Source organism: Lentinus tigrinus, assembly GCF_003813185.1.
Source record: "Lentinus tigrinus ALCF2SS1-7 unplaced genomic scaffold L226scaffold_5, whole genome shotgun sequence".
Taxonomy (NCBI): Eukaryota; Fungi; Basidiomycota; class Agaricomycetes; order Polyporales; family Polyporaceae; genus Lentinus; species Lentinus tigrinus.
In genome coordinates, this window is record NW_027137914.1 from 1,273,229 (window position 1) to 1,299,930 (window position 26,702).

Sequence of the window (26,702 nt, forward strand, 5' to 3'; positions counted from 1 at the left end):
GCAAGAAGGGAGCGACACCAGCTGACCAATATGATGCTTGTGGAGGAACTTAGGATTTCGGGATTGTGATCGAAGGCAATTGAGAAACCCTAGGCGCGATCCGATAGTGCTCTAGAACCGAAACCCTCTCGACTGTGAGCACTGCGACAATTGGTCTCTAGAAGTCGTGCGTGAGATTACCCTACATGGATGCTCTACATGTACACATGTCCTGACTGCAGTATACTGTTCAGAAAGCGGGTTCAGCTCAAACGGACCCTGACTGAGGCACAGTCTTCCCACTTGGCGCATCCTCCCATGCGCCAAACGCCTCATCATCCGTGAAGGCCGCGGTGTCGGGCCGCGCTAGTGTCTCGTCTGAGGACGTGGATTCGCGCCGTGCTGCCTCCTCTTCTTCGGCCTCGTGGCTCGCAAGCATACTTGCTTCCTCGTCGTCTCCGCGGGATACGGACCGCGCTCGCTTGCTTCGCGAAAGGTTCGCTTGGCTAGCATTTGCGGTCAGCTTCAGCGACATGCCCGATGCCTTTCGTTGGACTTTGGGCGAACCGGCCAGTCTAGGCGAACCCGGAGGTTGTGGTGACCTGGCTCCAGGTTCTCCCTCATCATCACTGGCTTCTCCAAGCTGCCACATCGCGGCATCTTCGTGGTCGCCTGCACTTTCATGGAGAGCCTCTTCTTCGTCCCGACCGGGTCCAATGAAGCTGCTCTTGGTGGCACTGCGGTGGCCGCGAGTCGATAGGGGAACGCCAGAAGCGGACGAGGCGCCCTTATCCTCGGGCTTCTTGTAGGTCAGGAGGACGACACCTGAAACGAGGACGATCATGGAGCAGAAGATGAGGAATAGGGTCCAGGACTGGTATGCGTCCACCTCATCGTTGAAGATCTGCGCAAATTTGAGTTTCACCGGTCAAGAAGCCGGCGATAAGGGACTTACCAGAGAATCGAGGAACCTGAATATTCAATCCATTAGCGAATTTATTTGGATGGTCCGGAGCATCTCAGACATACCCTAACCCAGTATAGACACCGTAGAACACAGGGACTACGAGCGTCGAGTCGTACACTGCCAGTCCCTTGTTCAAACAAATGATCTGACATACGGCTGTGACGGCGAGGAAGATGAACGTGAAGATGACGGATGCATGACCGAACTGGTTGCCAGTGTTCTCATGGGAGACGGCGCCAGAGATGAGTTTAACCCTGTGGTACCGTGAAGAATTGGGTAAGCTATCATCACGTACGGCGCTAAGGGATACATACGCTGCCTTCGCAAAGACGAGACACGCCCCGGCAAGCCCACCTCCGCAGCAAGCCCAGCCAATGCCCAGCGTCCAGGCTATCCGTTTGTCATCATGGGGTGCGGTCCATAATTCGAGTTTTTCTCTTGTCCACATCATTGAGTTATCCCAGAAGGCAACGAGCCTCCCGCCTAAGGTTGCAGGTGGCACTAGCCCACCTGCCCGAGCCCTCATGCCTGCGAAGGGTTCCGCGGTCAGATCGGAACGAGCCGTAAGAACTTGATCGAGTTGAGCAGCGAAACTGTAAAGGAGGATGAGGGCGAATGCCATGAAAAAGAAGTACGCAAGCCAGTTCCCGCGACTCCACAGTTCTGTGAGGTGGCTGGCATCTGTCTCCGTCCCAAGCCCGCTGTTGATTGAACCGAATGCGACGATGCCGATTACTCCGATGATTACTATGATAGTTCCCTGCCGTCACGTCAGCGTTCGCAAACATTTCCAGCGGCTTGATGACCTACGTAGATGTCGTACTTGGTAACGGGGGTATTAACGAGGAATTTGGCGAACAAGAAGTTGAAGATTAATGATGTGGATCCGAGGGGAGCAACATATTCTGCAGGTTCATGAGCGGTAAGCCGTCCACATAAGGCAACTTAACCATACCAGCACGCATATACTCGAGGGCGAGGGTGCTTCCGATTAGTTGTGATAGGCTATTCAACGCTATTAGCATAACTGAAGAACCCTGACGCGAGTCAATATAAGGCCGAGCCGCGGCTTCGATACCCCTTAAGATCCGCACAGACACCGTTCGAAGCACGGCTCAACCATTAGATAACAACGTGTTTCATGCTCCCGAGCAGAAACGATCAGGGGCCGACCACGCTGCGCGCACACCCCTAAGGCGAAGACGACAAATGAGAGATAATTGTTTCCCGGGGCCGACGGATCTTTGCTGCCACAGAGCATGTTACCATGTATACCGTATACCGTCGACACCATCGTATACCGTCGACGCCGTTGTATATCGTCGACACCGTCGAAACCGCGACGATCCGTAATGTCGTAGACCATGAGGCAGACGGTGTATTTGTGCCGCTTTTAACCAACGGGAGATCACCGTGCGCGTGAGATATTCGACGCAGAGGCATAGTGATCTGCCGGAGGGGCATAACGTCCAGCCGTCTCCCCGTTTCTCGGCGCATGTTTGCATATGTCTGCAAACGTTAGGCAGGGCAGTTTGTCACACCCTCATTATGCGGCCTGGACCGTACGTATCCTGAAGACACCATGTACGTCATGGAAGCACGGGGTGCGACGTGAATATGACGGTCCCTTGAAATGAGGTATGCGGTTGCCTGGACCTTTTCAATTATGCATAGCATTCGGACCGTTTTGCGCAAATGAGGACCAGCTGCCATGCAGCAAGACTTGCGAACGTTGGTCGCGAAGCCATGGGGGAGAAGACGATAGCAAAGCTTCGCCACTCACATGTACAATATCATTCCGAGCAACCATAGGGGTCGTAGCCAAACTCGTCGACGCGCAGATTTGGGTATTGCGCTTGTCCGCACCTATCATCGTCCGACGGGTCAGCGGACTCCGCGACAGCGTATATGAGGCACTCACAAAGTCCAGTTTCGTCAAGTTCAGCCCCGCAGCGTTCAGTATTGAAGCCAAGGTGATGATGGCGAGGCCTATTATGAAGGCTACCACGGCATTCGCATGGTGGGCAGGAACGGGGTCATTAGGCGGAACTTCGGGCACAGCGGTGGGAGCAGGCGTCGCCGTCGTGGTGGAAGCGTCCATGCACAGTGAGCAACGTGCAGCGTCGACGACTCGATGAGCAGGAAAGCTGGAAAGCTGGAAAGAGGCCGAGGAAAAGGGAGATGGTCGTCTGAGCCGTTGTCGCAGCCGTCGCACTGGTCGGGGCCGCCTCGGCCGTTGCCGGCGACATTCAAAGGCGCCCATGTACTGTCGGCGCTTGTACCATGAGGAACTTGAATACCATCATTTGCCTGTCCATTGTCTCTTGAACTCGAACTCCAGCTGCTTTCAGTCTGCTCCCAGAACTGAAACACGTACGCTTGCCATGATGGACGACAAAGACGAATACGACGAACTGTACGACGAGGAACCAGAAGATTTCGACCCCAATGAGTTCGACTTGGGCCCATGTCTGAACGCCCCTGCCGCCCGGCTATACACAACAAAACAGCTACACAGTACGCGGGAGGTTGATGGAGGAGGAGAAAAAGTCTGATGTATTCGTCGCAGCGCTGATCCACGAAGGAGTCATTGATCTGAACCCGGCGTACCAGCGAGGTACGTTCATTCCCATTGTCCAGTAGGCTCACTATTCATCCCTTCCAGAGGTTGTCTGGCCCGAAACGAAACAGGTCAAGCTGCTCGACTCTATATGGAGAAACTACTACATGCCCCCTATCGTGTTCTCGGTGATCAGAGACGAGGCCGGCGAGGAGATTCGGTGCTGCGTGGATGGCAAGCAGCGTTTGACCTCCATCCAGAAATTCTTTGACGGGCAGGTAAGCAGACTTTCCTTGTTGACCGAGTTGCGCATCGTGAGCGCATCCCGACCCCTCTATCCCCTCGCAGATACCTTGTGAGTCGCGCCACTCGCCTATGCACCCTGCCTCGTTGACGCTCGAGCAGATAAACACTGGCGAACCGGCAAGAGTTGGTGGTACACAAGCTCGCAAGCTCAAAAGAAGGCCCGTCCGCAAGTTCCAAAGTGGTGGAAGGATGACTTCGCGAGCAAGACTGTCACATGTGGTGCGTAGGAAACTGTCGCACTTGCCTCCGTAACTACGGAAGTATTGATGTCCAAGAAGTGGAGTACTATGACTTGCCGCAGATCCAGGAGCGAGATATTTTTCAGAGGGTGCAACTCGGAGTAGCGCTATCAGCTGCCGGTACGTCTCCTCGTCCCTCGCGCTCTGGAATTCCCCATGCACCTGTCTCCTCTTTCCTTACGCACTCCCACTCCCACGGCTACAGAAAAGCTCCAGGCCATTCCCTCGCATCGCACAGAGTGGATCATTGAGTTGCAGCAGCGCTTCTTCCTGCACGAAGACAATCTACCACAGAAGATGGACGTCGCCTACAAGCGCGGGCAAGATTTCCAGCTCATCGCCGGATTCGTCTACTGCTGTGACCAGTACCCTGAACCGGCGCAGCCAAGCTCGAAGAACCTTGAGCGATGGCTCTCGAGCGACGTGAAGCCCTCGTGGGACTTCAAGGAGACGATGCTCAGTGTCTTTGGCTCCCTCTGGCATATCGTGACCGACCCGAAACTCAACTCCGCCTTCACTGATATCAAGAAACGCGTTGCTCCAGCCGAGTTCGTCTTCACTGGTAAGCATCTGTTTGTACTTATACCATGATGTGCTGCTTCTGCCCGTCTGCTGACGAGTTTCATCTTGTGCGTTTGTCAGGTGTTATTCTGTACGTTCTGCGAGACGCCTCGTACGAAGACCGCGCCCAAGCGATCTACGACATGCGTACGCACATTCGCGAGAAGTTCCCGGACGTGCGCATGCGGAGCGACATCGTCAAGGAGCTGTGGTCGTTCGTGGAGACCTTGGCGGACACCGTGCCCACGCAGCCGGCGAAGTCGAAGAAAAAGGGGAAGGGTAAGGAGAAGCGGCGGGCTGACGACGACGCATACGGTTACGACGACGATCGGATGAGCCTGGACGACGATTACCGCCCCAAGAAGCAGTCGAAGAAGAAGTGAAGTTGCGTTCCGACCGTTCCACTTTCACTTTGCGCACTCCTGAGATCTCGACCCATTCATTCCAATACGCACGCCGCACTACACACATTCCCATCAATATATCCTGTTGTACATGTACTCCATTTTCATGTCTCCTAGTAAGTTAGACCATCTGCCATCCATCTGCCACCCCTACTCGCGTACGTACGCATCCGCATTATAGCTACCCATTGTACTTCGCCCGCGCCGTGTACCATATCCCATCTAGGTCCGTCACCGCCCTCGCGTGCTTTAACAGCAGCTTGTCGCGCTCCTTCGCGTCCACAGAGATGTCGGCGAGGAATGGCGCGATTTCTTCTATCTTCCAGCGCGGGCGCGCGAGGAATAGCTCGGCGAAGCGCGCCCACGGGTCGACGGGCAGCTCGGAGGAGGGGAAGTAGGCGAGGAGCGTCTTTGGGGGCTCGGAGAGACTGTCGATCGAGACGAGGTAGTTTCCCTATGTACGCGCGTGTCCATGAGTGTCAAGGCCCTGACGGGCGGCGGAGGCTAAGAGCTGGGGAGGCAGTACGTACGGAGAGCAGAGTGAGGGACACCTTGTCCTCGAAGGTGTCCCCGACAGCTTTGCGCCACTGTGCGAGGAAGGCGCCATCGTGTGTCGGCTCGTCCTGTCACCACGTCAGTCACCACGACGGCAAGCACCATGACAAGCGGAGCGTACTCGGTATGCTCGCAAGAGACCAAGCCCGACCTCCCTGATCACTGCGTCCACATCCATTTCCCATGTTCCTTTGTTCTCGTCGACGCGCCCGAACCAGTTGAGCACCTGACGCGAGACCGCGCGGCGGATGTCGTGCTCGTCCTCAAGTGCGGAGATGAGTGTCGCGATGGGCGCGGCGGTATGCGGAAGCGACAGCGAGACGAGGTTCGTGAGGATGAGTTCGAGGATCGTGGTTAGGTGCGATCGCGCGATCGGTCGTAGCTCTCCTGAGGAGAGCCAGGGGGGGTCAGTTCGGATGTCGTTACAATACGACAGCGATAACACGGACCGTTGAGAATCAGTACTCGGCGTTCGCACAGGCCTTTGTCTAGTTCCGCATCACTGGCTTGGATCGCACTCTGTGCGTCCTCGTATGTGAACTTCTGTCTCTTTACCTATGAAAGGGCACTTCAGTAGTGGACGACGGAGAGTGAGAGATAGATTACGTACCGTCACATCGTCATCGCTTTCGCTCACCATGTCTTCATCCTCATGGCCCTCATCGTATTCTCTTCCTCGCAGGAGCGAGTTCAGCTTATGCAAGCGCGGAACGCTCGGCACGAGTTCGATCACCTCGCTGAGCTGGTCGCGGATGAAAATCTCCTGGACGGGCTCATCGTCGTCCTCTGTGCGAAATGTGGAAGGATCGGACGTGACGACGAGAATAGAGTTCGAGAGGACCACCGAGCGGACAGTGTACGTCTTGTCTGCGGAACAGAGGACTGCGTCCTCGTCCGTGGCACCTTTAATCACGAATCTAGCCTCGAATCAGCACCACACGCTCATAGTATATCATGGCATGAATGTACCTTACTGGAGTCGCTAGGTCAGCCGAAGACTCTACGAGTTTGCATAGATCTGCAGGTAGCTCGAGAAGTTTGAACGCTCCAGTGTCCGTGGAAGAAGAAGGGGAAAAGCGGAGTTCGCACTCGGTCATGAAGGTCGATCTGCAGCAAAGAAGTCATTGAGATTCTTCAGTAAAACAGGTAGCGAAAGTATGGATCGCACACCTGGTTCTCGGCGTAGGTCGTTCTTGGCTGCAGTGGTGGCGGACAGAGACAGTGACACGCATCATGCGGAGTGGGCCGACGCGTTCTCCTCTGCGAGACGCGATCAGTCACATCACGTGGATATCGGTCACGCACTCATGGAGGTGCAGCGCCGGCGCTTTTCGAGCTCGAAGCTTGCTCTGCCGCATCTCCTCCACTTCGATGCCTCCCACGAACGATAGGTTAGGATGAAGTAAGGTATGTTTTCAATATTCAAAATAACTTCGACTTTAGGGAAGTTCTGAAGTTTTAGTCGTCAGATCTGGAGGACGGTGGACCTGCCATCCTGCCAGTGGTAGCGATACAGATGCATGAAACCGTCTTCAGCGAAACCTTGAGGTTCAAGTACGTTCCAGTAATCTTGTAACACGTGAGCCGACCACACATGATTTGCGATGGAGCAAGGATGCGCCAAGGTCAACGTAATGGTCCAACTTCGGTGCTCTGTTCAGGCACTGAAAAAGTGCACCCATACCCGTTGTACATCCGACAATACGAGGCAGAGCTATTCAGGCGGCGACTTACTCCGACAGTTCGTGTATCACGGTTATCCCGGAACTCTATCCTGATCACTGACTCCCCAGTAGATTTTCTAGGGCATGATGGTGCCGCTAACGTTAAGATTGACATACCGGCCTTGCACCGGGATCTCGAAAGGCCGGCTCTCGCCGGTGAAGTACCGTCCACAGCACTCAATGGAGGATGCAGTGGCGTGTCCACACCTTATAGCTTTCCTGATCACAGAGGCAGTCCGCCAAGTCGAACGTAGGCATTTAAGCAGCTCTGAGCGGAGCAACGGCGGAGTCTTCACAAGTAAGCCTAGGTGCGATCGTCGACGGTGGCCCGCGTTTGGGCTCACGCATGGATGCTCTACAAGCCCCGAGTACGTTTCCGGACTCCCGCGTACGCGCTTTGCCCGCGTGATTAGTGAGTTGCCGTGGCATGATATGTTCTTCCCAAGTCACTCATTCACAGCGCTTCCCGGGCGACAATTCTTGGTGGTTTGAAACGGTCGCGGCCCCGGTACCACTATTTTCGGAAGTCTATCTGGAGGAGACATCACTATTATTCTACAGTCGTACTGGCCAACGGAAGGAGCACAGGCGAGGTTAGGATGGGCCAGGTGAGCCTCAGTTGTCAGTCTGGGGTTAGACGAATGTATGTGATATTGATCTGCACTTTCATGTAGAGCCGACATATTGCCTCATGGTTACGCTTCTTACTCAACTCTGCCAAGACAGCCAGATTCTCGGGAAACCTACGGTCTTCCTCTAATCCTGAAGGCTTCCTGGCGCTGAGTTTCTCTAGGCGGACCCTCTGATCACCTCTCGTGTTTGCGACCGGCGCAGGATGTCAACGCTGGCCGACTGGATCGGACTCTCGCAAGGTTGTTGAATTGCCATTGGTTAGTCGTACATCGCCGGTTTAGATCGTGGCTCTGGCTAGGTGGTCTACTATTGATTCGAGGCGCATTGGTACAAGACAACAACGGGGTCAAAGGCTACGGTATAAAAGCCGTCGACCTGCAAGCACTGACGGCAGGATCCCAACGCCTGCTCTGTCTCCCGGCTTGAAGTCCTTGACCTTGTTGCCGACACGGGTGACGGTACCGATGATCTCGTGGCCGACGATGAGTGGGAGCTTGGACTCTCCCCAGCCTTGGGTGAGGGTGTGGACGTCGGAGCCACAGACCCCGCAGTGAGTGATGGCGATCTCGACGTCGTCGGCCTCGAATGTCTTGGGCTGGAATTTGGTGACCTTGAGGTCGTTCCACCTCTTAGGATCTGCAAGGAGTTAGCCCGTGGTCTCATCATGGACGTACGGAGCTGATACTGACTTGTGAGGGCATAACCCTTGTGTTCAACAGGGCGCGACAACACCATTGAGGGAGGAGGCTCTACGCGAAGGTTGGGAATAGAGAAAGAGGGAGTACAGGTCAGGAAGCCGTGATCTGCTACGTTTTATACCTGCCCTCTCTATGTCATGACATCAGGCGTTTCCGCCATAAAAGGCCAGTATCTTCCCATATATGTATCCGTAGCCCCAGCGACCCTCTGCCCGCGAGAGGGAGAGAAAGACCTACTTATGCGGCAATCAATGACCGATTACAATAAGATCTCACCAATTATTCCATTATGATATTGCTACGGCCGCAACAGTGGACGTCCGAGCCTACGTATATCGCTCAACACGAGAAAGCGACGACATGACGCATAAATCTCAACAGCGAAGGGCCAAGCTAGTCAGTCCTGCGACACCCCGTCGTGGCTAGGCCTCCGCATCTCCGGGTTCTCGAACACGCGCTTGGACCCGCACGGGCGCACGTAACTTGACTTACTGCTCAATTGTTCGGTCAACCACGGAGCGCTGATGTGACGTTGTCGCGAGAGGTGGGAGGCGTTGAAGAGCAAGATCATTCGATTCCCAAGGATGCCGACTTGGTCTGGAACCATCTCCCTGAGCCTTGGGGTCGCCGGCTTGCCCAAGCGTCGTGGTGCCAGGTGGAGAAGCAGCCTGGTCGCGTCTTCGAGGTTTGAGCAAGCTGATAGACGACTGATCTGGAGATGCTCAGATAAGCTTACAGGCGGAGGCGGAGGACTACGCCGAGGGGCATTGCGGGTATAAGTGGGCTCGCCACCGGATTGGACTACTGATGCGCCTTGTACGCCAAAACTACCAGGGGATCGAGACAGTCGTCCCCCTCGTCCTATGCTGCAGCAGCCGTACTCGAGTCACCCGTCCCACATTTCCTTGCAGCAGTTCGCTGTGATGCAATACCCAGCTAGCTGCATACGCTTGTACACAGATGGCCTGGAAGTCCGTCTACGCCTGGCAGATTCTGGGACGACGTCTCAATTGGAATGCACACCGACTGCGTTCGCCAGACAGCATCTTATCCTCCAGGTGCCCCTGTCCCCGAACTCAATCAAGACCAGACGGCCGCACGTCAGCCCAGGCAGTCCGCAGCATAGCCGAGCTGCCTGGTGATGTAACGTCGACAACTTCGAAGCTTCCCTCTGAGTCCGCAGCGGCACAATCAGCCCGTCCAGAGAAGGATTGGAACAGCTGGAATAGCAAGACGCGCAGTTTCACAGGATATCACGCGGCCTGAACGCCACCGTGCAAGCACTGCCCGAAGCTTGCATGTTGCACGGTGGGGCCTCGAAGATTCCTTATGACGCCTTCGCGGGCAGGGAACGCATGAGTTCAGCGCTCGCGCTCAATGTCAACGCACGCATTTAAGGAGGGGTCGGTAGGGAGAACAGCGACTCGACGATAGCACTTCGCACCGTCCCCCAAAGTCCGAGACTGAACGACTGCATTCATGATGCATACCTTTGCTCTGCTGTTCGCAGTACTCGCAGTCCCTGGCGCCTACGCGCAAAGCGACACCACCAGTGAGTGTTCGTCTTGTCTCCCTCCAGTCCTGCAGTATGTCGTCCAAGGTGGCAGAATTGATATGGGACTCACCATGGCCTGATCATGCAGCGACGCTAGCAACGACCGTGAGCGTCCCATCTCTCCCCCCGGTCTCCCTCTCGACCACCAGGATCCCGAGCGCGTCGCTCCCGTCGGTGTCCATTCCATCCCATTCAGGATCCCTTCCGTCGCTGTCGTCGCCCATCACGTCGTTCACCACTATCCCTGTCTCTGCGCCGTCCAGCAGGTCGTCTTCGCTGTCCTCCAGTGGGCAGTCGCAGTCGAGCTCGGAGTCTTCGGTGTCATCCGGGCTCTCGCAATCGGGCTCGTCGACCTCGGGAAGCTCTTCTGGCTCTGTGAGCGGGACGTCTACGTCCGCGAGCTCGTCTGGTTCACAGACATCCAATGCTGCGGGAGCCGGAAAGATAGGCCTTGGCGTTGGCATGGGAGGCATGGCCGGGGTGGGCCTTACGTTCGTTGGGATCGCCCTAGGGGGAGTGTTGGTGTTGTGATAAAAAAGTTGTATGTCCAGAGAGGTCGCATGTTTTATGCAGATGTATCATATCGGTACAAAGATTGGTAGGAGAGAGTCGGTGCATGCCAGTCAATGGTCATCGAGGTGAGAGTCTGAGGAACGTCGGCGCCAAACCTGCCTACGGGAGACAAGACCACCACCTCGAGCTCCCTCGAGGCCGGTATCAGCAACTTTGCAATGAATACTCGCTATGTGATTTGTCAGATTGACGGAATACCTCGCAACGAGTGAAAATCCGTAGCGCAAGTCTGCTGCATAGTTTGGATCACGAACTTCAAAGGTGAGTTTTATGTGACTTTAAGATTGCGGCATAGTGAGCACAGGGACCAAGGTCATGCATGCTATATACTCTTCGGTGCGCAGAAACTAACTTCTGATTGACCATGATGTGTTGCTGACCTTCACACGAGGACATAGGTATCACGCTCTTGTGCGGGAGTCTGATCCACTACGGAGTTGAAGACTGCAAATCCCAGTCGCCTGTGGTCATCGCATTGAGATACGGTCACTCCACCTGGAGCATCACACACATAGGGCTAAGAGCTCGGGGCAACACATCCTATCAACAGACCATAAGCACAACCAACTCTCTACGAGGCCATCGACCAACCACCCAGCTCGACCGCGAACGCAACCGCAAGCTTTGAAAACTCGAACATATGCTCGAAGCTGAACTCGTCCGAGATATCGTACCGGCTGCGGGTGACCGCGACATCAGCACAAGCCAGTGTAATTAGACAAGGTCTCTTCGATTCCACTCACTCGTTCTCGGTATGGCCGTACTGACGGTTCGCTTCCATGAACTTGCTCTCTAGATGGGTCACGCCTGCATGAGCATGGGTTATGGGAGAGGGGCGAGACTGTCGAGCGCACCTATGGTATCGATGCTGGGGTATCCGGCCTTGTGCCACGAACCACTAAGAGATTAAGAGGTGCGTTTCAGCAATTCTGCTCAGCTCCAGGATAGTCGCTTTCAACTCACTGATCACTGCAAGCAAACCCGCACTCTGTGTCGACCCAAGGAATATCCAGGTAGAGATCGATAAGGTCCTTGTTGAACTGCGTCAAGCTGCATCGCCAACGACTCATGAGAATGCGAGGACAAGGCTCAGAAGAAATCGGGAACACGGACTCGGGATCAGTGTAGTCGGTGACCACTCCGACGCGCTCCGGGGTGCCGCGCTTCACAAAGGCCGTCATGTCGTACTGACGGTGAAGATATCAGCAGTGATCGACTTGACACTCGAAAGATGAACACGAACCTGGCTCATAGCCACAACATTAATGTCGCGACTCTCGTAGTCACTCGCAACAGCTTGAGATCCGAGGAGCCCGCCTTCCTGTCAGGTACGCCGGCAATACATCTGTACATGCACGTATCGAAGCACGAAGGGGCAAACGCACCTCAGCAGAATACCAGTGGAACTCGACCGTGCGCTCGGGTTGCCAGCCGGCGGCGATCAGAGCACGATACGCTTCCAGGATGCTCATACAACCCGAGCCATCGTCGTCCGCACCTGAGGTGTGTCAGAAGCAGCGGCGTACCAATCGCCATACGACTTGCGTACCAGGAGCAGGCAGGTAGGGCGACTTCCCATTGATGCTGTTGGCGTTGACAGTCAGAGGAGGGCACTTATATTCCTTGGAGGGCCCGGAGCGCACCTATCCAGGTGAGAGCTGATGATGACCACACCGTCGTCTTCGGTTGAGGTACCGTTTATTGTAAGGATCTGAAACCCGAAGGCATGAGCGCGGGGTGACGGCGCCAGCGGGAGAAGGGACAAACGATGCTGCTCTGGATCCAAGTATGCGGGAATTCCTTGACAGAGATGCTGTGTTGCAGCGAGCGCGGAGCAAACTCCTTCGTGAGCTGAAGACGGAGGTCAGTTCGGTGGGTTCTCAGTTGGACGTCTGTTCCCTTACCTCCTGGATCTTGTGGAGCAGCCATAGCTGGCTCATTTTGCCGGACTGTGGTTGCGGTGAGCATGAGTCAGGCTGCGGCCTGCGGGATTCGAGGTGGGACGTACAACACTACGGTAGTCTGGGCAAAAGATGAGACTGCGGATTGGCATCGGCGGCGCACGAGAAAGCACTTACAGCGAGTCCGGAAGCGAGTGAACTTGTCAAGGGTGTCCCGGAGGTTTTGAATCTCCAAAGTCTCAATGACAGCACGCACGGACTTATAGTGGCTAGGGGCCGGGTACGACCCTGCATCGTCCTACAAGTCAGAGGGTGCAAGCACGAGGAAGGCTGTGCCACAGATAACGCACGCTTGACAGCCCTTTTGAGGTGTGCACGAGAGCCGAGGTCTGGAGTCTCCGTGCTATTGGAGGTGGTCAGGAACATGTCCGCGTACTGGATGTGAGATTTGCTACTTACACGTCAAAGAACCTGATGTCTTGAGCTTTGGCCTTCAGCTGGAGAGATGACGACACGTCAGCGCAGTTCGTGGCCGACGCCGACGCGCAATGGTACCTTCTCAAGTTCAGTCATCATGACTGGGTCTTTGTGGCCCTCCAGTTGTACGAGGCGGGGCGCGCTGAGGTCCAAATCGAAACCTGGGTACTCGGAAGGAAGATCATCCCCGAGAGGCAATTGGTTGTCGTAAAGAGCGACCGGAGTGGCGATGACCACAGACACGACAGCAAGAACTGCGAGGAACTTCATGACGACTGAAGCAAGAAGGAACAGTCGGACCCGCTCAGTTCATGCAGAAGATGGCCCTATTTATCGGTCATTCTGGGGCACAGTGCACCTGGCACGAGATCAACATCAACACTTACCACGCGATCAGCTCGTTCCGTAACTGCTATGATGACTTGAGTCAAGTACGACGCGACGACGCGGGATTTCGAATCAGTGTCGCAGTCACTGCGTTCCCAACCCACCGCTCGCCCCGATCGGCTCTGAGTAGCGCGCAGCACCAGAACATACCCGCGCAGTGTGGTGTCGGAGCGCCCACCGTAGTCGCAGGAGGTTCGCCTCGTCTCCATCAATGAGCGCATGCGTGTGCTCTTGTGTCGCATGTTCCTGTAGATCCGCAGCCGACAACTCAGGCCGTTCAGAGCAAGAGAATACAAGACAACCGCAGTCGCCCCAGATGCGCTAAAGACGCGGATGTTGGAACGACCATCCAAATGCTGAGCGATACAGATCTCTTTGAGAGGAAAGATTACAACTACACAAACGTACATACAGAGACCGGCATCTATACCTTCCTCTACCATGTTGATCACCGTCTTCAATCTGACATCATTGGATCGAGCAGAATATGTATGAAGGAGACAAAGGACAAGGCGCACCCCGTCGCGAGGACAATGCCGCCAATCCACCCTGACTTCATACCCGCGATGTCGCTCGCTGTCGCGTGAATGACATTGAACGCACGGCTCCCCAAGCTTAGGGCGCAGCTATTGCACCAGCACCGGTTGAAGAAATTGCTGAATTGGGCGATATTCGCAGCGATGATCCATGCGGTGTTTAGGCTGGCAAGGATCTTGCCCATACGTCGGAGAGTGACAGCGAGCGTGCTGGCGACATGGGTGGCACCGTCCACACCACGGAGGTCTGCTCGATGGGAACGGGGATGGGCGTGGTGAGCCAGGATGCTGGAAGATAGCATCAGCATCCAGACAACGGTCGAGATGACTCCGTATACCAGAAAGGCGCCGGATTCGCACCCCAGACCCTGCGCCCGGCTGTGAGTCAGTCGGAAGCTAGGGAGAGAGAACAGAAGAACAGACACTCACCACTGTGGGAGCGAAGTATACAACAAGTATAGCCGCTCCCGTGGTTCCCCACTGAAGAGACAGAGCAGCTAACGAAGCGACGACAACCCGTTCGTATACTTTGAGGCTCGTGCGGGTGCGAGCGTCTGACAGTGGAGAGCCGCAATACTGTAACACCTCCTGGAGTGATCCAATCCTGTTGCTCGGATGGGGAGTCGCTCCGCTCGGAACCCAGGATACATCGCCGCTCACGGGTATCCGCGCCCTCGCTTTCCAAGACGCAGAAGCAAAGGCAGCAGCAATATCCTCAACGGTAGCGCTCCACGAGAAGACCCGAGCGTAATTGAAGACAGGAGCACAGAGTTGCGAGTCGGCGAGCGCGATATCGGCGTAGGGTTCACCGGCGTGTCGCGAAGAGGATTCAATGGTGAGTCCGCGAAGGCTTGACGTGCTAGTAGCCTTGACGACTTCCGCCGAACCCAATGTAGCGATGTAAGTATAAAGGTCGGCGTGGTTGAATAAACGTCGCAGACGATCGGTGTCGCATATTGGGGATACCTGGATCCACCCGTATACGATTGGGAGAAGCCATAGCCACACGAAGCCAACGCCCTTCCCGAAGAGATTCAGGATGCCAAGGGGGCGGAAGGGTGGTGAAACGTCGGGCTGGATTGGCGTGAACGAATCGATGATCGTCAGGATGTAAGCGACGACAACCCAGCCCATCGAAGTCACGGCAGCGATAGACCAAGGGCTGCTATGCTTCAGTCCCATCGACAGCTCTCTCCACCATTCGTCGTTCTGATGTAGTACGACGAGGGAAGGAAATAGGCCGTCCTCATAGGCGATTCGTACGGGGACACCCTGAAGGTCACCCAGTATCGCAGCCGCGTGTTTCGCGTTCGGATAGGAGAAGGTACGAAAGCGCCGCGTCACCCATCGCTTATTGAGGGCCGTGAGTGCAAGGGAGTACGCAGCCAGTGTGGGTGACCCAACCGTGAGCAGGACCGAGGAGAGATTGCTGAGTCGACTCTCTGCGCCGAACGGCAGCTGGGAGAGGAGCGCGAAGTATGGGAGGAGCCAGGAGCTGAATTGCTGGTAAAAGGCGGGCCAGTCGAAAGGCTCGGGGCTTGTCCCGCACGCGCGAACGCATAGAGCGTACGTGATCGCGTTGGCTTCACTGATATTGGAAACCGGGTGCCCGTGGCTATCGGTTCCGCCAGTTATGCCCCATGCGCCGCTACGAATATCGGCGATGCATTGCTCGAAATTCGTGGCAGAAGTCCTGAGAGCGAGGGCGAGGAGACAGACTACGAAGTGGGCATCAGTCCAGAGCGCAGATCTGTCAATAGGATGCTCACGAAAAATCCCGGTTATTTGTGGGTGATCTTGTCTCATTGAGGCGACAGTGAGAATTTGCAGGTAGTCGCATCGACAGCGATGAATGAAGAGGTGACTATATAAAGCTGTCCGACTTGAGCACATAATCAGTATAGCCACCATTCAACAGGACCAGCTTTAACCAAAGCTCGTCCTAGTATTGCGCAACTATGAGCAAACCATTTCAGGGAGATTAGTACTCACGGCATGTCCACAGTCGGTTGGTGGCTCCCGCAGTTACTCGTCCTTAGCTTGCCACGGTACACAGCCATCATAATTTGCGTCCGAGGGCCGCAGGCAAGGGGCAATCTGCGAAAGGAATGGTATCGGTAGTGACTAGTAGTGAGCGCTGACCTGGCGCTGGCTGTCATATACGCACGTCATGCTGGCCGGCCGGATCGTACCCCATCAAACGTACAAGCTGTGTTGGCTATGACCATTTCCTTAAGTTTGAGGCGACAGCGTTGTACAGCCAAACACAATATCTGCTGGAGGGAGGGGGAAGGGTACCATGACACGTCAACACGGCTGTGCGCTCCTCGGATCCCGGACAGCAGAACTAACCAGTCAACGAAGATTTACGCGTGCCACTTGTCCCCACAGGGATTGACACGTTGACATGGGGAAGACGAATTATGTGGAACAGCGGAGGCAGCGCCTTACGAGGCATGAGTGCGCCCGCCAAGGGACAGAGTCCAGACGGTGGGGAAATCTTGACAAAGAGCTTTCTTGCACATCATCAGACTCAATCGTGTAAGACCGAGATCCTAGGACCAGATAGCGGGCCATAGTTGCATGTAGAGCAAATGGTTCCTGGTGGTCGGGAGACAAGGGAGCTCCTCCAGCGCCAAAGCACTGTTCCTAGGCGCTTCGTAGCCTTCAGTGCAGGCGGCAGTCGGCACAGTTTCGAAATAAAAAAGTTATTGAGAACCCAAGAAGGCCTTACAACTTTACATGGTTTTACAGTAACAATCTACCACTGGCAGTCCATAACCTTAGTCATAAGAGCCAAACAAAAAGTCCACCCATATCAATGAAAACCGTCCGACTAGTGCCCGGCGCTGAGAGTACTTGGGTCTGAAGAGGCAGGTATAGCCTCTTAGGAGTCCAAGTTGCTATCAAAAACGTAAGCACATATAGTAGGCATGAACGTCGAGAAATACTCACACGGCCGGGATCGTGGTGACGGGGCCTGTAACGTTGGAACCAGCAGTCAGACGCTACCCATGGCCATAACAGAACACAACAGACGACGCACCCGAATCAGCTGACAAGGTCGGGAAGGGCGTCGAGGAGCACGCAGCCTCAATGTCGCTCATCGACTTGCCCGCCGGGAGGAAGGGATCCCGGACGGTACCAGTCGGGACGGGGATGACATCGGAGCAGTCGGTGAGCGTGCTCTGGTCAAATCCGAGGGTGGAGAGCTTCTTCATGACCTGCTGGAAGCGTGCGAGCATGTTCGCGCGGTTAGCTGGAGAGATGGCCGGTCAGTGTCCAGTAGTGATCATGTGGCACTCCGCGCTCGGCACCCTAGCAGATAGATGCGGTATGGAAGCGAGAATGTCTAGGAGACACGTACAGATCATCTTCTGCCATTCACACGAGGTGTTGGGATCACTGGATGGGACGAAGGGGTCAGATCTGGCGCGCAGTGCAGGGAAAGAGGGGATACGAACCGGGCAATCGCGAAGTCAGACTGGAGGCGGAACTCGCCTGGGTAGGGCGAGAGCACCTCGCCGTCGTGGAGACCATTGCCAGGAACCAGCGTGCCGTTGATCATGGTCTCGACGAAGAACTGAGCATCGAAGTCCGAGGGAGTAGAGTCGAACGGAGCGCCGGGGATGGACTGGTTGTGGTTGGAAGATGGGAAGGAGATGAGTCGGTGATTATCATTTATGATTCTGTTTGGTACACTTACGTCGTCAACCTTGTCCTGAGCACCGACGGTGTGCGAGATGAGCAGCCACACCAGCTCGACGGCGCTGAAGCCGGCATCCTTGACACGAGCCAGGATAGCTGAGGAAGAGTCTGTAGGAAGAGGAATGAGGCCGTGGGGAGCAGGCTGAGAGTCGTTAGAGCGGCCGGCCAAGAACGCGATCTGAGGCGCGCCGTTGCAGTTGGAAACGCCGACAGCGCCCGCGAATTGAATGCTATCACATTCGCGCGTCAGTACAAGAAGGATGCCAGGATCCGCTCAAGCACACTCAGGACGCACAAGTCGCCGAACGATACGTTGTGCTTGATCGCGAAGGGACGCTGCGCCTCGATGATGTCGTCCAGACCCAAGTTGGCAGGGTCACCGATTTCGTCGGCGGTATGCGCCATGATAGATCCGTCTGGTTGAATGTGAGGCGGTGAGTCATAATGGAAGAGAAGCATAGCGTACCCGCTCCTCCACCGCTGCGGTCCAGTCAGCCAGTATCGAGGCATATATAGAGCTGGAGATACGCACCCAAATTGGCCCGAAGCGGTCAGCGAGGGCGAGAACGCAATAGCGTCGTGGAACGTCAGCTGCATACATAAGTTGTCAGGAGGCATCAAGGATGCTGGAGGTTTTGTAATCACTCGAAGGGACTCGTGTGCATCTTCTCCGCACTCTCCGCCGTGGAAGCTGTGGAAATGGTGAGGGACTGTGTACGTGCAATGATGAGGATGACGAACAGGTTGGCCTGAATGTCGTCAAGCACATCGAACCAGACACAGCACTGTCGAGGAGAACATTAGTATCAACAGCGGGGCAGACGATAGAGCCCCGCAGGACGTACCGCATCGTTGGCAGTCGTCTTCCCGTTGCTGCACGTCGCTCGCTTGCTCACAGATGGAACAGCGGCAGCGACGGATGCAGCGAGCACGACGAGGGAGAGTAAGGTCTTGCTGAACATGGCGGGTCGTCGAATGGAAGCAACAAGTGGCGTGGCTATTTCTGCGACGTCGGAGAGGCTCTGGTGCTCGATGTGGATTCCCCGCTTCCATGTGAAGCTTATATACTTCTCCGTGCATGACCTTGTTGTGCAGATACAAGATGCGCGCATGGGCCTCGATGGCCGCGTCGGGAGCCAGAGCGTTGTGCATCCCGTACCGTCGGTCTTGGAGGCGCGCTCCGCCCAATTTGATCACCCTGAAAGGGAACGGGAAGGTTAAAGGCAGACGGGATACGAGGCGTCGTGGGAGGGATGCTGACAGGCCGTGTACATCCAATGGCAACAGCGTGATTGACGCATCTGTTGAAACCGCTTTATGTTTGGTGTGGCCTTGCAAAATCCACGGAGAGGGTTCCCGAAGAACCCGCCTTCTCACCGCCAGGTACGAGCATCGCGCGGTGATAATGGCGGGACACCCCCGGGCTGGATAGATCCTTTCCCGCCCTCGGGCGCATGCCAGCGCTGCGTCGCGCCAAACAAGTAGCCGAGCTTCACCGCAGCGGGAGCCAGGGGTAAATTCAAGTCAATCGTGGGTACTTGGAGGTAGGGGTTTCAAGTACGCCAGGAAGTAGGAGTGCGGACGCCCAGGAGCGGCAATTGAGAGCCGAGAAGCAGACCGAACATCGGCGGTGTTCGAGGACTGAAGGCAAGCGGTAGTCAGTCGCGGCCAAGGCCTAAATGCGCACATCTGTACGTACACTTAGGTGGTGTATGTTGCGGGTATGAGAGGGTCGTCACCGCAAAGTACCGGAGTACCACACCGATAAATGCTGTGTGTCGTGCAGGCAACACTCCATAGGACGAATGGATATGCTCAGGTCATATGCCCGAGCCTCTTCGGTGAGCGCTGAAGAATGGAAGCCTGAGTAGGTTGAAAGTCATTCGACAGACAGGCCGACCGATAGTCGAAATTCTATATCAGCAACTATCAGTGCTTCTATTCCTCAAAGCACCTGAAGGCACGGGTGCCGACTTTAAAATTATGCACTCATGGGTGAGTCCCATTCCGTGGCAAACAGCTGCGATCGAACAGGATCATGAACGTGGAGGCTGTAAAGGTGAAACAGGACGCGACTGTGGCATGTGGTAGCAATCATCACGAACCACTCATGAGTACACACAAATTAGGTCGTCCAACAATGCCGTCCCGACTACTTCACTCACTTATTGAGCATCTCCCGCACTAGCGATGCTACTAGGCCTGTAGGTCTGAATAGCCTGAGATTTAGGCCTGTTGTCGTAGTTGACACTTCCTGTCCGTTATCTTGATTCTATTCAAAGGCGCCCTGTCAGGCTTTTGTAGGAGCAGCAGCTTGGACAGAGGTGGAAAGAGCAGAGGAGAGCTGATCTGCGAGCAAGGGTGGTTAAGCGCGCAGCAGAGCCACGTGTCTGGGAGGATCGATCGTGTGCCGAAAAAGTCCGAAACGAAGTTGGGAACTCTCGCTGTGTAGTCATCCTCCTCCTTTCCCTCCCAAGTTGACGTTCTCAACGCTCATGTCCTTCTTGCCAGCATTATCTCTCGAAAGTGAGATCGTATACAGAACGCCCAACGTTCTTCTTACGACCTAGTAGCCTGAGACTTGTGTGTCAGCACCAACCAATAAGCTCTTGATTGATGAAGACACGACAGATCTGTGATGGAGGTGAATCGGTGCATCGCACTGCACTGGTCGGAGTCCATGCCCTGACGACCCCGAACGTGGTCCACACGCGAGACGAGACAGGATGTGTATAGCTTGATCCTACTCCGGTCTCTTTACCCAGTTGCCTTCACAGCCCCAGGTAGGTGCAGACCGCCACGTTCGTTTCTCTTAGCAGGTGAGCCAGAAGCCATGTCCTCACCCGTGTGTCTTGGTATCGCCGCGAAATCTTTACCGATGCATATTGCAGGTGTTCCCATCTGTCGAGGTTGGGTGGCTGTTGCCTTGTTTCGGTGTCGCCGTGTCCTTGTTCGTGGCACGTAAAATCTTATTGGACCGAATCTGCCCGGACATCGTCAATCGTGAGTATTTTGAGCTCACGCTGTCAACACCCTACATATTCATTGTTCTTGTTCGTGCACCTTCGTCGCCGCCGGACCCGGGTCGTACCCAGCAAGCGAGACCATCGCGACTCGCCGGACGCTTCTGATCGCAGTCCTCGCATCCCTTCATATTCGCCTTCGCATTCCTCCCACGATATCTCTCTTGACAACGGCGTCCGCGTTTCACCATCCGCTGCGCTCAGGCTTTCCGTGAGGCACCATGCATTTCTCGACATTCCTTACTCTATTATTTTCTCTCTTCGTCTCGCCAATCTTGGGGGCTGTGACATGGAGCGCGACACCCTTCAACCCCGCGTCGGTCCCACTCGCCGTGCGTTCGCCGTACCTCTCGGCATGGCTTGCACAAGGGGCAGGAACAGCTCTGAACGCGGACTGGCCGACCTTCTGGACGGGTAGCGTGAGTATCTCTCATGTATGCTTAGACTAACTGTACTGACTTGCACATCTGACCGTGTGCAGATTGTTGGATGGGCGGGTTATGCGAAGGTCGATGGGGTCGCTTACAACTGGATGGGCAATCCCGCGGTCCCGAATGTCACCGTCACGAAGGCAACTCAGAAGAGCTTGCAGGTAGGGTCACCGATCGGCGATTGTCATGGTGCACGGTCGTGGCTTACACCGTGATGCCAGTTCACATCTACCCAGAGCGTCTTTGTTATGACGGCTGGGCCCGTCGACCTGACTATTACCTTCCTAAGCCCTGTCGAGGTACGGACATCTTCATCGTAAGGTTTCCTTCGTCGTGCTCATCCACCTGCTCTGCTTGACAAGCCAACAGACCTCGTCAACCAGTCACTCCCTCTATCGTATTACGCCATTTCAGCAGCATCGACCGATGGGAAGTCGCATAGCGTTCAAGTCTACGCTGACATCAGCGCGGAGTGGGTCTCCGGCGACAATAATCTTGTCGTAAACTGGGCTACAACCACGGGCGATGTGCTCACCCACGAAGTTAAGCTCGCAAACCAGACCGCATTCACTGAGATCAACGACCGTATCCAGCGTAAGCTGCACCTCCGTTCTGTGGCCGATCTGTCCATTGTTGCTGATATCACCCCAGAGGGCGCCACCTACCACTCGACCCTCGGCGTACGTCGCATTGTGTTCTGAGATCTCTCCTAGCCGATGCTCACCTACCCGGCGAACAGACAACCGGCACGACCTATCAAACCGGCCAGGATATCCTCGTCCGCGCGCAGTTCATCACCAACGGCACCCTCGCTAACACTCAGGACACCGCCTTCCGCGCCGTCTCCAACAACTGGCCCGTATTCGCCTTCGCCCACGACCTTGGCACCGTCTCCGCCGCGGCGACGGACCCAGTCGTGTACGCCGTCGGGCACATCCGTGACCCCGTCGTGCAGTACATCATCGTGAACAACGCCATCCAGAATCGCAGCTCGTACTTCTTGACGCGGTTCGCGAGCATTGGTGACGCGGTAAGTATCCCTTCACTCTTAGTTGTTGTTATTGCGGATGCTGAACTTGATGGGTGGCGTTGTGTTGCATATTGTAGATCTCGACGTTTCTGAAGGACTATCCAAACGCACTTGCGCGTGCGAAGGCGTTCGACGCGCAAGTAGAAGCGGATGCAAAGAAGATCTCGGACGACTACGCGGCTGTCGTCGCGCTCTCCATCCGCCAAGGCTTCGGCGCGACAGAGGTCACGGTCTCGAAGAACGGCGACGGCTCGTTCGACACCTCGAATGTCTTGACCTTCATGAAGGAGATTTCCAGCAGTGGGGTACGTCTCGCTTGGGATCTGAAACCCGTCTGTGTTTTGTGATTGTAACTGAGATGTTCTTCAGGACGTGAACACGGTGGACGTGATCTTCCCAGCGTGGCCGCTGTTCTTGTACACGAACCCGCAGATCGGAAAGCAACTGTTGCTTCCTTTGCTGGAGTATCAGACTTCGGGCCAGTATCCGAATAAGTACAGTGTTCATGACATGGGTCTGTGCTTGACCGTATTCTCTTCATTTCCACCTCGCTGATGACCTCGTAGGGGTGCATTATCCGAACGCTACTGGTCACAACGACGGCAAAGATGAGGCGATGCCTGTCGAAGGTACGGCTTGCCTCAGTGGGTACAGGATAGCCCTTCTGACCAACATTTCTGCAGAGAGCGGCAACATGGTGATAATGGCGCTCAGCTACACCCAGCGGACGAACGACACCTCGCTCATCAAGACCTACGTAAGTGGCCTACCACACCGCCCCTTGCGTAACTATCTGACCCCGGACACGCGGATCTGGGTGGATCCTGCAGTTCGAGCTCCTCGACCAGTGGACGCAGTTTCTGATCAGCGACTCGCTCGTCCCTGCGAACCAGCTCAGCACGGACGACTTTGCAGGCAGTCTCGCCAACCAGACGAACCTCGCAATCAAGGGCATTGTCGGTATCAAGGCCATGTCGCAGATCGCGCTCCTCCTGGGCGACGATGCACGAGCATCCAATTATAGCGTGCGTGCGACCCTCCCCTCCCTAGTGGCGTGTACGATATGCGCGGACTGATGCGAGGACTGGGATGCAGTCGATCGCGGATTCGTATGCGAAGCAGTGGCAGTCGCTCGCTGTGTCGCAAGATGGGTCGCACTTGACGCTCGCGGTACGTCCCGTCCAGAATCTGGCATATCATGGAGGACTCGTCTGACACCTGGGTTTTCAGTATGGCGACAGTGGAAGGTAAGCCTCTTCCGACTAGGACCTCAAGCACAAGCTCACTATCTGTAGCTGGGGTCTCGCATACAACCTATATGCCGACAAGTTGCTCGGCTTGAATGTCTTTCCATCCTCTATCTATGCGTTGCGTATGTGTCATCCGTCATCCGTGTTTGAAGGTCTTAGCTAACCTGTGGTCCTGGTTTTTAGAGACGTCGTGGTATAGCAGCAAAAACAGTGAGAACTTGACGTCGTCGTACTGATGGTCGTTACTTACGCCCACTCCCACCAGACCCGTTCGGCGTGCCGCTCGACACTCGGTGAGCATCGATTCTTCGCGTGCTAACCATATCTCGCTGACTCTAGTTGTGCACCAGCCACACCTACACGAAGTCTGGTCAGTTCTCTAATAATGATATCTTTCCTGTGTCCCTAAGGCTAACGGGTCCTCGCAGATTGGCAAATCTGGACTGCGGGCATCGCGACCTCGAACAGCGTGCGCGACCAATTCGTAGGCGCAGTCAAAAGCTACGCCGCCGACAACAAGAACAGAGTCCCCTTCGGCGACCTGTATGAGACGAAGGACGGCACGTGGGTAGCCAACACCGGCCGCGCCCGCCCCGTCGTCGGTGGTCATCTTGCTCTGGTAAGTCTTGATCGAGCCAATTTTCCTAAAAGACCGACCGTCGCTTCGTATAGTTGGCACTGCAGGGCGCACCGACCAGTGTCCCCAGCCCTCTTGGTACGCCGACGAGCTCGAGCGGATCTGCGGGAAGCACCTCGACGACGGTGACTTCGACCGGGCTGAACCCAGCAAGCACTAACAACGGGTGTGCGTCGCATCGCGTAGCAAGTTCGCGGCTAAGTGTCGTTATGGGTGCGATGTGTATGGTATTTCTCGACTTGGTGAGGTGAAGAATATGGTGCCGGTCCTTACTGTAACTTATTAAGTATGTTGGTGAATCATCTGATTGTCTTCCTCCTTATCTCCTCCCTCTTGATCAGTGTCTCCGACCTCGAATTGCCTGTTTTGGGCCATGATTTGCTCATTTGCAGTACTCTCGATCAGTAATGCATGCTAGTACATGAGTGCTGGACTGCGACACCGACTTAGCAAGCTCCGCGATGTACTACTACCTAGTATAGTAGCCGCGTTGAGAATCATGGATATTCGGATTCCTGGCAGCCACTTCGGAGTCACTAGCAGGGCAAAGCCTCTGCTCCACGAGCGTCGAACCCAAGGAACGACGCATCCAAGACGAGCGTCCTCCCAGGACTGATAGGACAATGCGTAAAGGACAGGGACATAGCGGCCCGGTACCGCTTCCCCGACCAACTCTCCAACTCCAACCCAAACTCCTTCCGGAGACCCGGCCACCGCGAGACGTGATCCTCGAGGCAGTCATGCCCAGCCTCGTTCGAGAGCGCCACGATCCGCTCCTCCGTGAGCGGGGCATACGCCTCCGACGGCGACACCACTGCGGCCGTAGCCCATATGGGAGCGGGCTGGAACGGCGTGGGCAGCGCTTCAAGGTGGCATCGCCCGACCTTGATGACGATCGTGGCGGGAATCAAGTCCGCTGAGACTGGAAACGGGGTAGCGTGTCTGAAGATGTATGTCGTCGGCCCAGGGTTTGAGGAGGAGGCTATTCCGGCCGAAGCTCTAGAGAATTCGGCGTTACGGATATCGACGCGATCCGCGGGACATTGGTGCAGGAATTTCTTGATGTGAGGCTCGTCAAAGCGAAACGGAGCGTGGACGGCCAGCTGCATCGGCATAGGGGGGATGAAGGACGGAGTGCGAGGGTCCGATAGCTGGCCGGGTAGTCGACGTGGTGACGGGCGGTGTTTGATCAGAATCGTCCGCCAGGATGCAGATACCGAGCGGCCTTCGATAATGTATCTGCCAGAGCCTTCGACAGTGGGAGGGTCTATCAATTCTAACCGCGACGAGCAGACGCGGTACAATGGCCGGTGGGATGCGCGCGCCTGACTGGAACTCGCTTCGAGGCAAAGCAGCACTCGAGAGCTCCCGCCACGAACGGACCAGTACAAGTCGGCGAACGTCTTTCCCTCGGAGACGATGAGCGGAATATGCGCCAGGACTCCCTCGGGGACGGTGGAAAACGTCATGTCGTTATGGAGTTCACCTCGATACTCAAAGGCGGCATCCTGTGCGGCTGTTAGCTGCAGTGTGCACTCCCGAGCGCCCCTACCAACTCACATTGTGGACCAGGTGTGCCCGTTCCTCATTGCATCTTAGAGCTGCATATGTGACGTCCATCTCGACGAATGTCGAAGGAGATGGCGCGAGAAGACAAGAACAGACGTCCTCTTCCAACCCCTGGCCATCCCACGCGAAGAGCGTCGTATCCGCAGACTGCCGCATGATCTCCTCCTGCAGTCGCCGGAACGCATTCCTGCCCTCGCCATAGAGCGGCGGCATGTGGATGTCGAAAAGCCCAAGGAGGCAGTACGCTTCGTCCTCTAGCCGCGTCGTCTGCCGGTCCCTAAACCAAGACATCCGCTGCGCGACGCTGAACTCCGTATGGCTGGCCTCGAGCCGGAGCACGGCCGCGGGGATGCCCTGCGCGCGCTCCAGCATCTCCGCAAAGTCGGCCTTGCTCCCCAGCACCTGCCAGAACTCGGAGAGGAAGAGGAAGAAGCGCGGCGCGATGAGCTCCTGCAGCGTCCAGCCTCTCTGGAACCAGACACTCTGTCTGAATACATGCGCCTGCGCGTCTTCGTGCGCGATGTTGTAGAGGTCCGGGACGTCCCGCAGGTACCCGTAGCAGACGTGCGCGAGGGCGTAGTAGCGAAACATCGAGTTGATCGCCTCCGAGAGCTCCGCGCTGCTCGTCTTGTCGATGCAGCACGTGTCGATCCACACCCACTTGTACCCGTGCTTCTCCGCGAGCTCGCAGCACCGCCTGATTTTCTCGCCTACGAAGTCACGAGGGTTCGTGCCGTCGTTGGAGCAGCTGTCCTGGATCTTCCGGAGGTCCTGAAACGACTGTTCCGGAGGCCCGTCTCCAGGCTTGTTCCAGACATGCGAAAGGGCTGCGTAGCCATCCGGAACCTCCTCGGGGGACGGAAAGAAATGGAGCTCGGCGCGGTTGGTGCTGAGGACCCACATGGATCTGCGCACATGAGGTTAACAAACGTGTATCAGAGTGCGTCAGAGCGGACATCGCACCTTGAATGGGGTCAAAGAACAAAAAAAGCGATCGGG

General features: G+C 55.7%; 10 protein-coding genes across 10 annotated transcripts; 2 read left to right on the plus strand and 8 right to left on the minus strand.

Moving 5' to 3' along the window:
- Positions 1-91: 91 nt before the first annotated feature.
- L226DRAFT_531880 (uncharacterized protein) lies at positions 92-3,138 on the minus strand. The gene is made up of 8 exons (XM_067680163.1): positions 2,868-3,138; positions 2,730-2,812; positions 1,902-1,951; positions 1,757-1,851; positions 1,261-1,706; positions 1,009-1,200; positions 935-950; positions 92-883 (listed from the first exon to the last, which is right to left on the minus strand). The coding sequence occupies exons 1-8, from the start codon at positions 3,045-3,047 to the stop codon at positions 248-250; spliced, it is 1,698 nt and encodes a 565-aa protein (XP_067539111.1). The 5' UTR covers positions 3,048-3,138; the 3' UTR covers positions 92-247.
- Positions 3,139-3,253: 115 nt separating this feature from the next.
- Positions 3,254-5,490, plus strand: L226DRAFT_531882 (uncharacterized protein). Its single transcript, XM_067680164.1, is given in 8 exon segments — positions 3,254-3,463; positions 3,516-3,563; positions 3,612-3,787; positions 3,798-3,801; positions 3,912-4,031; positions 4,091-4,171; positions 4,257-4,613; positions 4,694-5,490. The coding sequence occupies 8 exon segments, from the start codon at positions 3,334-3,336 to the stop codon at positions 4,993-4,995; spliced, it is 1,218 nt and encodes a 405-aa protein (XP_067539112.1). The 5' UTR covers positions 3,254-3,333; the 3' UTR covers positions 4,996-5,490.
- Positions 5,041-6,776, minus strand: L226DRAFT_531883 (uncharacterized protein). The gene is made up of 7 exons (XM_067680165.1): positions 6,742-6,776; positions 6,541-6,678; positions 6,182-6,488; positions 6,021-6,126; positions 5,693-5,958; positions 5,547-5,639; positions 5,041-5,470 (listed from the first exon to the last, which is right to left on the minus strand). Exons 2-7 carry the CDS (start codon positions 6,666-6,668, stop codon positions 5,198-5,200), a joined length of 1,173 nt encoding a protein of 390 aa, XP_067539113.1. The 5' UTR covers positions 6,669-6,678; positions 6,742-6,776; the 3' UTR covers positions 5,041-5,197.
- A 1,193-nt stretch (positions 6,777-7,969) lies between these two features.
- L226DRAFT_296106 (uncharacterized protein) lies at positions 7,970-8,672 on the minus strand. The gene is made up of 2 exons (XM_067673667.1): positions 8,618-8,672; positions 7,970-8,564 (listed from the first exon to the last, which is right to left on the minus strand). The coding sequence occupies exons 1-2, from the start codon at positions 8,627-8,629 to the stop codon at positions 8,235-8,237; spliced, it is 342 nt and encodes a 113-aa protein (XP_067539114.1). The 5' UTR covers positions 8,630-8,672; the 3' UTR covers positions 7,970-8,234.
- A 1,589-nt stretch (positions 8,673-10,261) lies between these two features.
- L226DRAFT_568163 (uncharacterized protein) lies at positions 10,262-10,654 on the minus strand (the record flags this gene model as incomplete). The annotated part of the gene is made up of 1 exon (XM_067684138.1): positions 10,262-10,654. One exon carries the CDS (start codon positions 10,652-10,654, stop codon positions 10,262-10,264), a length of 393 nt encoding a protein of 130 aa, XP_067539115.1.
- A 541-nt stretch (positions 10,655-11,195) lies between these two features.
- On the minus strand, positions 11,196-13,593 carry L226DRAFT_481366 (peptidase). Its single transcript, XM_067676927.1, has 17 exons — positions 13,519-13,593; positions 13,211-13,458; positions 13,115-13,152; positions 13,006-13,058; positions 12,833-12,943; positions 12,763-12,776; positions 12,659-12,703; positions 12,522-12,605; positions 12,398-12,465; positions 12,304-12,338; positions 12,140-12,252; positions 11,998-12,075; positions 11,868-11,941; positions 11,718-11,804; positions 11,609-11,652; positions 11,498-11,546; positions 11,196-11,431 (listed from the first exon to the last, which is right to left on the minus strand). Exons 2-17 carry the CDS (start codon positions 13,400-13,402, stop codon positions 11,326-11,328), a joined length of 1,191 nt encoding a protein of 396 aa, XP_067539116.1. The 5' UTR covers positions 13,403-13,458; positions 13,519-13,593; the 3' UTR covers positions 11,196-11,325.
- Positions 13,594-13,976: 383 nt separating this feature from the next.
- Positions 13,977-15,861, minus strand: L226DRAFT_457633 (uncharacterized protein; the record flags this gene model as incomplete). Its single annotated transcript, XM_067675385.1, has 2 exons — positions 13,977-14,423; positions 14,485-15,861. 2 exons carry the CDS (start codon positions 15,859-15,861, stop codon positions 13,977-13,979), a joined length of 1,824 nt encoding a protein of 607 aa, XP_067539117.1.
- A 1,081-nt stretch (positions 15,862-16,942) lies between these two features.
- On the minus strand, positions 16,943-18,725 carry L226DRAFT_568165 (manganese-repressed peroxidase; the record flags this gene model as incomplete). The annotated part of the gene is made up of 12 exons (XM_067684139.1): positions 16,943-16,958; positions 17,011-17,035; positions 17,102-17,314; positions 17,423-17,460; positions 17,520-17,689; positions 17,762-17,993; positions 18,059-18,179; positions 18,230-18,243; positions 18,296-18,354; positions 18,409-18,454; positions 18,505-18,548; positions 18,609-18,725. The coding sequence occupies 12 exons, from the start codon at positions 18,723-18,725 to the stop codon at positions 16,943-16,945; spliced, it is 1,095 nt and encodes a 364-aa protein (XP_067539118.1).
- A 2,282-nt stretch (positions 18,726-21,007) lies between these two features.
- Positions 21,008-24,294, plus strand: L226DRAFT_568166 (DUF1793-domain-containing protein; the record flags this gene model as incomplete). The annotated part of the gene is made up of 19 exons (XM_067684140.1): positions 21,008-21,205; positions 21,268-21,378; positions 21,439-21,516; positions 21,580-21,811; positions 21,869-21,897; positions 21,957-22,247; positions 22,325-22,552; positions 22,617-22,761; positions 22,814-22,876; positions 22,931-23,004; positions 23,078-23,272; positions 23,343-23,417; positions 23,478-23,494; positions 23,543-23,619; positions 23,681-23,707; positions 23,763-23,790; positions 23,848-23,867; positions 23,926-24,116; positions 24,205-24,294. The coding sequence occupies 19 exons, from the start codon at positions 21,008-21,010 to the stop codon at positions 24,292-24,294; spliced, it is 2,169 nt and encodes a 722-aa protein (XP_067539119.1).
- Positions 24,295-24,998: 704 nt separating this feature from the next.
- On the minus strand, positions 24,999-26,606 carry L226DRAFT_543849 (HET-domain-containing protein; the record flags this gene model as incomplete). Its single annotated transcript, XM_067682228.1, has 2 exons — positions 24,999-25,076; positions 25,800-26,606. The coding sequence occupies 2 exons, from the start codon at positions 26,604-26,606 to the stop codon at positions 24,999-25,001; spliced, it is 885 nt and encodes a 294-aa protein (XP_067539120.1).
- Between the last annotated feature and the right edge of the window lie 96 nt (positions 26,607-26,702).

What these genes read in the sequence shown, in the direction of transcription:
- L226DRAFT_531883 (XM_067680165.1), bottom strand. Translation starts at nt 6,668, where the DNA reads ATGACCGAGTGCGAACTCCGCTTTTCCCCTTCTTCTTCCACGGACACT. An exon ending in GACCTAGCGACTCCAGTAAG is followed by an intron (nt 6,489 to 6,540) that starts GTACATTCATGC and finishes ATTCGAGGCTAG; the next exon opens with ATTCGTGATTAAAGGTGCCA. An exon ending in GTCTCTTGCGAGCATACCGA is followed by an intron (nt 5,640 to 5,692) that starts GTACGCTCCGCT and finishes ACGTGGTGACAG; the next exon opens with GACGAGCCGACACACGATGG.
- L226DRAFT_481366 (XM_067676927.1), bottom strand. Translation starts at nt 13,402, where the DNA reads ATGAAGTTCCTCGCAGTTCTTGCTGTCGTGTCTGTGGTCATCGCCACT. An exon ending in ATGTTGTGGCTATGAGCCAG is followed by an intron (nt 11,942 to 11,997) that starts GTTCGTGTTCAT and finishes CTTCACCGTCAG; the next exon opens with TACGACATGACGGCCTTTGT. An exon ending in TACGGCCATACCGAGAACGA is followed by an intron (nt 11,432 to 11,497) that starts GTGAGTGGAATC and finishes GGTCACCCGCAG; the next exon opens with CCGGTACGATATCTCGGACG.
- L226DRAFT_531882 (XM_067680164.1), top strand. Translation starts at nt 3,334, where the DNA reads ATGGACGACAAAGACGAATACGACGAACTGTACGACGAGGAACCAGAA. An exon ending in GAACCCGGCGTACCAGCGAG is followed by an intron (nt 3,564 to 3,611) that starts GTACGTTCATTC and finishes CATCCCTTCCAG; the next exon opens with AGGTTGTCTGGCCCGAAACG. An exon ending in AGTAGCGCTATCAGCTGCCG is followed by an intron (nt 4,172 to 4,256) that starts GTACGTCTCCTC and finishes CCACGGCTACAG; the next exon opens with AAAAGCTCCAGGCCATTCCC.
- L226DRAFT_531880 (XM_067680163.1), bottom strand. Translation starts at nt 3,047, where the DNA reads ATGGACGCTTCCACCACGACGGCGACGCCTGCTCCCACCGCTGTGCCC. An exon ending in CTCGGAATGATATTGTACAT is followed by an intron (nt 1,952 to 2,729) that starts GTGAGTGGCGAA and finishes AGCGTTGAATAG; the next exon opens with CCTATCACAACTAATCGGAA. An exon ending in CCTCGAGTATATGCGTGCTG is followed by an intron (nt 1,852 to 1,901) that starts GTATGGTTAAGT and finishes ATGAACCTGCAG; the next exon opens with AATATGTTGCTCCCCTCGGA.